Below are 9,779 nucleotides of genomic sequence, written 5' to 3'. Positions count from 1 at the left end.
CCCTCTTTCTCCACTTCTTTGACACCCTCCTGGCTGTGACATTCAGATAGCAGTGGCAGGGCGCTAACGTTCTGGAGTGCTCTGTCTCCTGAGACGTGAAAATGGCATCAACTCATTCCCACCTGAGGGCAGAACTCGAGCAAATGAGAAGCACACTTCAGCTTGCCCCTCGGGTCCTTGGCATGGGTGCCAAGACCTTGTTTTCTGGGGCCTTTGTTCCCAGCTAGGGCTGGGTGTGGGCCCGGTCCCCAAGTCTGGCCCTGCATCCTGATTTGGGCTGGGGGTGGAGGGAGAGTTTGGGTAGATCCTGGGGCCTCTCCCGTCCTGGAAACTTCCTGCGATGGGGGTTGTGAGTATCTCTCTACCCTATCCCTCTGTTCTATTGCTTTACAGCACTTACTACTATCTGAATGTGTCACTTCTCTATATATTTATACACACACGTATGTTTGCAGCCCACCTTCCCCGCTAGAATGCAAGCTCCTTCCCGGCACTTCTGCTCTCCCATTCTCAGATCCCAATGACAAGGAGTCCCCGAGGCCAGAATGCTGAAAGGCAAGCTATCCTCGGGGGGACCTTTTGTTCTCCACCCCCACCCCGACCTGGGGAAGAACTGGAGCCTGCCAGGGGTGATCTGGGAAGGCTTCCTGGAGGTGTGACACTAGAGCAGGTGCAGAATGACGAGGGAGACTCTGCGGCCTCCCTAGCAGCGGGGCTTACGCCTGCCACACCGGGGCCGGCCAGAGAAGAACTGCTTGAAGTTTTTCTCGTAGGTGGGCAGGCTCTCTTTGAAGCAGCGCACGGAGCGCTTGTCACACTCGCAGGCCTTCAGTCCGCAGAGGCAGCCGACACCAGGACCGAGGCCGCATCCGCCTGCAGAGACACACAGGGTCACTGGGGGCTCTGGGGCCACCCTTGGCGGGGGTCGGGGGAGGTTGGTTCTAAGGTTGGGGAGAGCAGGGAGCTTGCTGCAAGGGGTCAGGAGTCAAGGATCAAGGACAGAAAGGAAAGAAACAGGGAGTCCTTTCCGGATCACAGCTGGGCGGCCCACAGGTGCTGGAGTGAGGAGAAGCCTAGGAGGAAACAAGCAGGGGAGGGAGGGGGCTGCACAGAGGGGCCCCGAGTTAGTGCACGTGGGCTGCACACGGCCAACCCGGCCCTTTTCCCAGAGCTCGGCTCGTGTTTCCGGACGCCTGCCTGACAGCTCGCTCCAGTGTCCCAGGCATCTCCAGCTCAAGACGTTCCAAAGGGAACCCTGGATACACCAGCGCTGCCTCCGCCCGCGAGCCCATCCTTCGCCCCCGTTCTCAGCAAACGCCCTGCCTGTCCCCAAGCCAGGACACCAGGGGCCGACCCGGCTCCTCCCCCTTGGTTCACTTTTCACACTTGGTCGAGCAGCAGGTCCCGCTGATCGTGTTTAAAACATTCCATGCTCTGCCCTCCTCCCTCCAGCTCCTGGGACACCACCCGGTCCCTGTTATCAGCAGCTCCTCCTCCTCAATGCAGGGACCGTCTCCAAGTGTGGCCTGAACTGTGTCCACTCTCCTGCTCAAAGCCCGCTGCGGTTTCCCATCACTCGGGGAAGCCGCGACAAGTCCTCCTCCGCCCGCAGAGCACCCCTGCCGTGCCGCGACCCTCACCAGCCTCTCCAGTCTCATGCCCTCCTCACCGTCCTCCCCCGCTCCAGGCACACTGGCCTCTTTCATGTTACACGTCTTGCTTTGTCTTGTCCCAGGGCCTTTGCACTTGCTGCTCTCTTCGTCTAAAGTGCTTCTCCCCAGGATCTGCCAGTGGCAGGATCCACCCCGCCCTTTGGGTCTTGGCCAAATCTCATCTCCTCAGAGAGGCTCTTCCTGACTCCCGATGCACAGTGCTCTCCGGGCCTCTCTGTCCCACATCCCCGTTTACTTAATTCATGGAGCTTTTCCCAGTCTGCGCTTCTCCTATTTGTTTACTTGCTTCTGTGCACCCCCCTCGACGGAGCATGAGCTCCTGAGGCCGGGCCCTTGTCTGTCTGGTTCGTCACAGTATCCCAGGCATTGAGGACAGGTGCCCATCGTCACAGCATTGAGGACAGGTGCCGGCACATAGTAGATGCTCAAGAAATAGTGAATAAATAAATGAAGGAAGCCTCTATAGGCCTTTGGGATTGAGTGTCTGCCCTTTGGCCAAGTCGCCACTAGATGGGGACCTTTTATTTACATACTAGTCAGAGTGGTAGTACTGTGTGTGTGTGTGTGTGTGTGTGTGTGCGCACGCACCACACACAGGGGCTACCTCAGGCACAGTTTCCTCTTTCTAGATAATTCTACCCCAGGTGCACTCTCTTTTCCGGGTTGGGAGGGAGGAAGGGAGACCACCAGACTCCCTGGTCTGCGACCTTGGGCAAGTTCGTACCAGTCTCCGCATCTAGAAAATGGTGCTAAAACTCAGTCCTGTCACAAATGAGTCCCTGTCTAGTCCACAGGGCCGTGGCGAGGACTGTTGTTTACAGGTGGGCTGGATGTGCCGGCACGCAGGAGGTGTCACAGGTGCTTGCTGCTGTCATCAGGGCGACGCGCCGGCTCCGAGGGCGGAGGAAGCGGTGCCCTGTGGAGTTGGCCCCGAGCTGGCTACAGCCTGTCTGTGTGCCGTCCTGCCTCTGCCAAGTCCGTGTCCTGCAGAGCTGTCCTCCCACAAGTCCCTGGAGACTTGATTTCCGAGGCTGCGACGCCGCCCGAGGCTTCATGGCCCCTCCCCGCTCGCCCTCGGGAAATCTGCCAGGGATGTTCTTGCCTCTGGCGCTCCCGGGCTGCCTCTCCCACTCTTCCTGGCACCTCGTGCCCTCTGCCCGTCACACTCCCTGTCCTGCCTCTGAGACAGTCCTTCCAGACCCACCAAGCCCCAGCTCCCAGGGAGCCCCCCGTCCTCTCGGGGGTGGGGGGTTCTTGGGCCCGGCCCCCCCCGGCCGGGCGGCTTGGTTTTCTTCCCGGCGGGCTTGGCTTCGGTTGTTGCCCCCCCCGGTTGTTTTCCCCTTGGCATCCCGACGCTTGTCTCATCTTCCTCAGCCTTCTTCTCGCCCACGCTCCCTTCCCGTCCGCCTCTCTTTCCGTTTATCTTGTTTTCTGGTTGTCTCTCCTTTCCTGTCTCTTCTTCATCTCGATTCTCTAAACCTCCTCCTTCCTTTCTCTCTCTGCCCTCTCCCTTCCTCGCCTGTCTTCCGAGCGTCTCTACGTGAAGTTTCGTTCTCCCTGCCGTTCCGTTCACTTGCCACGGCTCGCCCACGCCCAGGTCTTCTGGAACTGGCCTTGGACGGTGGTCCTTCGCTGTGGACTGTCATTTTCTCGGCATCCCTCGGCCGCAGTGGGACTGGCCTGCCACGACCTGGAAGAGGCAACCCCAGGCCAAGAAAAGCGTCTTTGGAAGCCACCTTTTAAAAACAAGGCCAAATCCCAATCCTGCATCTTCCAATGTGCTAATGGAGAAACTGGGGCATAAAGAAAGGAACTGACGGCTTCAGAACGTTCTTTCTCATTCCGTGAACTACATCTCCACACGTGCAACGAGGCAACAGGTCTGCCCGCGGCTGCCCCAGACCCCTGCCAGGCCCGCCTGTGCCCCTGGCCCGTTCTTGCTCAGTGTCAGGACTGGAAATACGCTCCGGCTCTCGGCTCCAGCCCAGACCCCTGCGTGGGCTCCAGGCTCCAAAGCACGTGTCCACGTGCCACTGCTGCGTGTCTGATGCGTGTCTCAACCCAGTACGGCTCCCGCCAAACTTTCGGCGTCATCAAGGCCCGCTCTCTCCCCGCATCCTCACCAGCCCCATCCACGGCCGCTCGGGCCAAGAGCCTCAGATTCAGCCTCTGTTTCCTCCACACCCCCATGTAATCCACCAGCAGGTCCTGTCGACCCCCCCTCCAGAGCATTCCCAGCGTCTGACACCCCTCCCCACTCCCCCACCCTGCACTGGACCCAGCTGTGGTCGCACCTCCCCAGAGCTTCGAAACAGCCTCCCAGCGGGCCTTCTCTCCCCTTCCTCGCTCCCCTCCTCCGCACAGCAGCTGGGGTGGCCTCTCTAGAGCAAAGTGGGGGTGTCCCCTGCTTAACACGCTCCAAGGGCTCCCCTGCCACGGAAGTGGTAGGCGAGGGCCTTGCCCCGTCCACCCGGCCAGACGCCAACCTCATCTCTGCCCCTTCCCAAGGCTCCGCTGCTCCCAGCACACTGGCCTGGAGAGGCCTTCCTCCCCCAGACCCTGTCATTCCCCGGCCTGTCACCTTGTCTGAGGTGCTTCCGAGCACTTGTTCCTGTCTGAATGTCTCTGTATTTATGAATATGATACGGCCTCTCACCCTCCCGGAGCACAAGCTCCTTCAGGGCAGGGATCTTGTCTTCCTGGGGGCTGAGCTCCAGCCCCTGCAGGCAGTGAATGCTCCACCGTTACCTGCTGACAGTGGCCAGGGGAGGAGCCACCCCCAGGGACAGGAGGCCACATTCAGGGGCTAGGTCTGCCACTCCTGTGCTTAGGGTCTTGGGCAAGTTGCTTCCCTCTCCAAGCCTGTTTCCTCGGCTTTCAGATGGGGATAAAGACACCTGCATTGCCTATTTTGTGAGTGTCTATTTTGTGAGTTCATCCACTCGGTAAACAAACAGGTATTGAGCTCCCAGCGCACGTCTGGCCTTCGGCTAGGAACCTGGGGTGCAGGTATGAGAAGGCAGACCCCACACTGCAATGGTCCAGGGGCCTCATTTGCTGGGCTCTAAGAATGAGAGCCCCCCAAACAGGACAGGCCCGCACTCTGCTGTCACAGAACTTCCATTCTACCTGGGGGGAGAGTCGGTGCACGAATACACACAGGAGTAAGCAAGACCATTGGGGTAGAGGTGCATGCTGGGAGAGAAGATGGGCGATGTGTCCGCGAGAGGAGGAATACATTCCACAGTAACTGAGAACAGTCTTTGCAAGCTGCACATCTCGATGGTTACCATTTTTGCCTTCCCCCTTTGGCAGAAAGAGGCAGTCAGAGGCCAGGAGATGGAGGTGACAGAGGCACCGCTGGCTGGAACCCAGCCTCTGCCTCCCATGGCCGGGCCCCTCCCCACGCCACATATGTATGCGAGTGGGGGTGGAGGGGACGTCACCCCTGGGTGATCTTTAAGTCCCTTGCAGATGCCAAGTACTTATGTAAGCCCACTCGAAGGAGGGGGAAAAAACCACCTCCCAGTTGGCCTGAGGGCAGCTGTCCCCACCAGGCAAACTGGTCCCTGGGCTCAGGTTACAGGCCTTTCTCGGCACTGATCTCCCAGCGACATTTAGAGAGGTGGACAGACCAAGTTGTTTTTCTCCTTTCTCTCCCCTGCTCACCTACTGCATCCCAGAGCAGCCCCTGGTTGCTAGGCAACCTGGGACCAGGCCTGGGTGCAGGATTTCAGAACCGGGGAGGCTGGAGGCAGTTAACCCTTGCAGGGGTGGCTGTTTGAATGGAGGAGCCATTAGGGTAAGGGAAGAGGTTTTATTCCATAAGGGGTGAGGGGCCTTAGCCCGGGGGGGCGGGGCAAATGCAGAGCAGGCTCTTCAAAGGAAGCTCTGAACAGTGGTAAAGAAAATGCCAGTGCTTAAGCAAAGGGGCAAAGAAAACCAGGACAAAAAGCGAATCTCCACATCTAAAAGGAAGGGCATCAGTGAAGCACCTACTGCAGCCAGCCCCTGTAGCTGGGTCACCTCAGTCGATCCTTCCAGAGACCTCACGAAGTGCAGCTACTCAGCCGTTCCGCAGATGAGGAGACGAAGGCTCAGCTCTGCCTGACTCCGAGGTCGCAGCAGGAGGAGGCCATTAGAAACTCGGCCCCTGGCACAGGAGGACGTTGTACACCAAAGCAAACAGTATCTGGGGAGCCACCTTCTCCAGTCCCCTGTCCCTACTCCTCCCACAAGGCCCTGATCCCTTCCCATCTCCTGAATGTGGCCTTGGGGGTGCCACAGAAGAGACACTTCGCTTTAGGCCTGAGGATGACCGTGGCCAGAGAGCTCCGGCTCAGGAGGCCTCCTTGAGCTCATATGGGGAACAGAGTTGGGGGGGTCCTTCCCTGTCGACCGTGTGCTCGGCGTAGGGGGCTGTGCAGGCCGAGCAGCAGACGGAGCTGAGGCTGTGATTCGCACAACCCCCAAGGCCAGGCAGGAGGGTGCACACTGCTAAGGCCACCCAACCACCCGGCAACGGAGACACAGATCATACTCACAAAAGGCCACCGCCTAATACCTTTGAATACGCTTGCTTTTTAGACTGGATTTGCCCCGCACATACCCACACACCACCAGCCCCGGAACACGCTCTGGATGCCAGCGCCTCGCCTGTGTGCAGGACGCCCTGTCCACCTGCCCACCCAGCTCCTTGAATGGCCTCAACCGCACTTGAGTTCCCTTCCCCTTCTCGTCTATGTGTTTTTGTGGCCCTCACGGCATCCACCCCAGTGCTTGGCACTCAGCTGCCCTTAACAAATATTTGTTCAACTGCAAGACAGCCGGCTGCTTTGTTAACACATGACAGAAGTAAGGAAAGATGGCCTCAACAGCGACAGTTGCCAAGGCAAGCTGCAAAACTCGATGCAAGCTCAAGCCAACAACGGTTTATTGAGCATGTACTATCTGCCAGGCTCTGGGCTCCCAGAGGACACTGGAGATACAGCTGTGGGCAGAGACCAGGCGGGACAAAGCAAGGGCCCTCCCAGCAGCTCCGATTCTCGGGACTGCCTCCTTCCATCTCAAAGCACTTGGAAAAAATCTCATTTCCAAAAAGTTCTGTGGGTCAAAGAGGAGGTAGACGTTAGGGAAGGGGCCAGGTTCAAAGACGTTTCCCTACAGAGAAGGCTACTCACAGACCACCGTCCCATTGACGATGTGGAACTGGTAGCCGTTCAGCACAGGCTGGCAGCCGAGCTCCTTCAGCTTCTCGTAGCAGCAGTCGTGTGCCCGGCAGCATCTGGAGCCAGACAGGAGGGCGGTGAGGGGTTGTACCTGGGGGTGGGTCCCTGGGGAAGTGGCTGGAGGACCTCGGGTGGCAACTGGGAAGGACTCACCTGCCTCCTCCCCTGGGCGAGAGGGCACTGAAGGTGGGGAGGTATGATATTAAAAAGAATAAAAATAACCAGGAACAGTCACCGAGCCCTCTTTGGTACCCACGGCTGTCTCATTAGCTACTTGCGGTGACCCTCCAACGTACAATCACCGTCCCCATTTTGTAGGGGAGGAAATGAGATTCAGAGAGGCGAATTTCCTAAAATTAGACAGTGGAAGATGATAGATCCAGGACTTGAATCTAGATCCATATGACTCATTTGCTCACTGAACAATTTGAACTGGGCACCTACTGTGTGCCAAGCTGCCCGAGGAGCCAACTGTCAGCACAAACAGATGTAGTCTCTGCTCTTGGGGTGCCCAGAGTTAGCTGGAGGCTGGATGGGGGAGCATTGGAGGAGAAATAACATCCCCCTGTGCATGGGGCTGGAGTGCAGACACCTGGGCTTGGAGTCTGAGGCCTGAACTGCTAAGAGAGACGCTTCGGGCTCCCTCTCGCCATTCCCACCGCAGGCGGACGCTTTGCCATTAGTCATCTTTGCTAACAGTGTTCAATTTCTAATCAGCCTTTGCACTTGGACGGGGAGGCACAGAGCATTGGGGAAAGGGGACAGACTTTGAAATCGGCAAATTCTTGTTCAAATCCTGACTTTGCCGCTTAGGAGCTGCGTGCCTTGGCAGGGTGAGTCAGCAACTCTTGGTCTTGGATTCCTGTGGTCCTCACCTATAAACTGCAGCTGTGACATTGCCTCATCCCTTCCTGGTGAGGATTAAATTGGGCCCCTTGTGCAAGTCACCCATCCCACCGCCTGGCCCACACGGGCATTTCGTTAAGTGCCAGCGCCCTTCCAGGGCTCTGGGGTCCGTCCAGCTGGAACATTCGTGGTTCCATGAGCCCAACCCAGGGGACTCAAGTGCCAGGAGTGATATTTCAGGCCTGGCTCTGAGGACACATTTCTCCATGCTAGGTTAAATGTGGCAAGGAATATTTTGCTTTCTTATGTCTTCAAATGAAATAACATGCAAAGTGTCCTGTTTCCTACCTCCTCATACGCTCACCAGATTACACCCACCTCTGCTTTTTCTAGGGACTCACACTCCCTCACCCCCACCCTTAGGAGTGGGCCTGGACGCCAGGTTTGTACCAGGCGACCTTGCCCAGATGGACAACTTTTCCAAACTGGGCCACTTGGATTCCCTCTCCTGGAGCATGGAATTAGAAGTGGGAGACGGTGAGTCAGTCTTGCTGTGCCTGTGATCCCCAAAGCCGGGGAGCTGAAAGAAGGGCATGTTGACCATGAGAAGGAAAAAGTTTCTAGAGCTCTGGGCAGGACCGACCACATAATTGCAGAGCCCAGCGCAAAATGAAAACATAGGGCCCCTTATTAAGAATCTCAAGACGGTGACAGCAGAGCAGTAAATACATTGGGCCATTCACAGGTCACACACTCAAGAAGCTGTTCCTGACCCTGGGTGCCTGAAGAACCACCCTCTGTCTCCCGTTCAGGTTTTCCTTACCCTGGCCTGAGTTGGTTTCTGTTACCTGCCAGGCAAGAATCCTAGTAGCCTCTCTCTAGCTTTGAGCATGGACTTCAATACAAATCAAATGATGGGCGGCCCCACAGCCGCTGCACCCACCTGTCAGTGTCGTCCACAGGGATCCCTTTGCCCCCAAGCCCACAGTAGCAGCCGTATCCGTAATACGAGAAGAAGGCGCTCCGCCCTGTGACGTGTTTGACCATCCTCTGAAACTGCCAGAAGCTGCTGTGGGTGGGGACCGCCACTGCCAATGAGAAGACAAGGAAGAAGAACAGATGCAATGAGCACGTGCTGCCTTGATGTCCCCTCCCCTCGCTAGGATGCTTTGCATTTGGGATGTCACCAGACCCCTAAAGCAAAGTGCACAGCCACAGCTGGAATTACCAGCCCCTTTCCCGGAGAAGAAAATAGGATCAACGTTGGCCCCATAACACAGCTAGTTCCTCGCTAACCCAGAATGAGCACCCACTTTCCATGACATCTAGAGCAATGCTCTACTGCCAACCATGGTCTTCCTACCGAAAGTAGAAAACCACCGTCGTAGGCAGAAACCCCCTTAGGTCTGATGCAACATTAATAGGAAAAGTTCAAAGCCAGAAACGCCAGTCCCTTCAGATGTCATCAGACATTACAATCTGATAGGAGAAACGAAATACTTAAGAGGCAGGAAAAACACCCTCGATCCATTTATTTAAACAGCAAATAAAATACACATGGACCCAGCAATTTTTGCTTCTACAAAATGCTTATGAAAGTGGGCAGAACTGTATATGCAGGGAGGTTTGCTGCAGCATTACTTGTGATATCAGAAAATTGGAAACCACCCACATGGCCACCGATAGGGGGATAACAACAAAATTATGTGTCTTGAAAATATAATACATTTAATAGCAATATCTCCAGGCAATGGCATTGAGGAGGTAGATGGAGAAAGAAACAGGCAGAGTTTATGTTATATACTTCTGTGCTGTCTGATATATATTTTTCACAATCAGCATGTGTATTATTATACTTTTTTATTACAATGTTTTAAATGTGTGTGTGTAAAGGCTGTATAGGAGGGTGTATAGCAAACTCTTAAGAGTGGCTACCTCTGGATGTACGAAAAAGATTGGGGTCTGGGAAGGCTGAGAAGGGGCTTTACTTTGTTATTATATACTCATTTGTTTTACTTTTGAATTATAAGCA

General features: G+C 56.0%; 1 protein-coding gene across 1 annotated transcript in view; it reads right to left on the bottom strand.

Annotated features, from left to right (window-relative positions):
* PLA2G2C (phospholipase A2, group IIC) overlaps positions 1-8,794 on the bottom strand; it is a 9,696-nt gene extending 902 nt beyond the window's left edge. The window contains exons 1-3 of the mRNA XM_012656920.1: positions 8,691-8,794; positions 8,278-8,304; positions 6,854-6,933 (exon numbers count right to left, since the gene is read on the bottom strand). Coding sequence (XP_012512374.1) covers positions 6,854-6,933; positions 8,278-8,304; positions 8,691-8,794 — 211 coding nt within the window. The remainder of the gene's footprint in view (positions 1-6,853; positions 6,934-8,277; positions 8,305-8,690) is intronic.
* Between the last annotated feature and the right edge of the window lie 985 nt (positions 8,795-9,779).

Source organism: Propithecus coquereli, unplaced genomic scaffold, assembly GCF_000956105.1.
Source record: "Propithecus coquereli isolate 6110/MARCELLA unplaced genomic scaffold, Pcoq_1.0 Scaffold528, whole genome shotgun sequence".
NCBI classification, from domain to species: Eukaryota; Metazoa; Chordata; class Mammalia; order Primates; family Indriidae; genus Propithecus; species Propithecus coquereli.
Note: the sequence above shows the minus strand (reverse complement) of the source record. Positions and strands in the feature narration are given on the sequence as shown.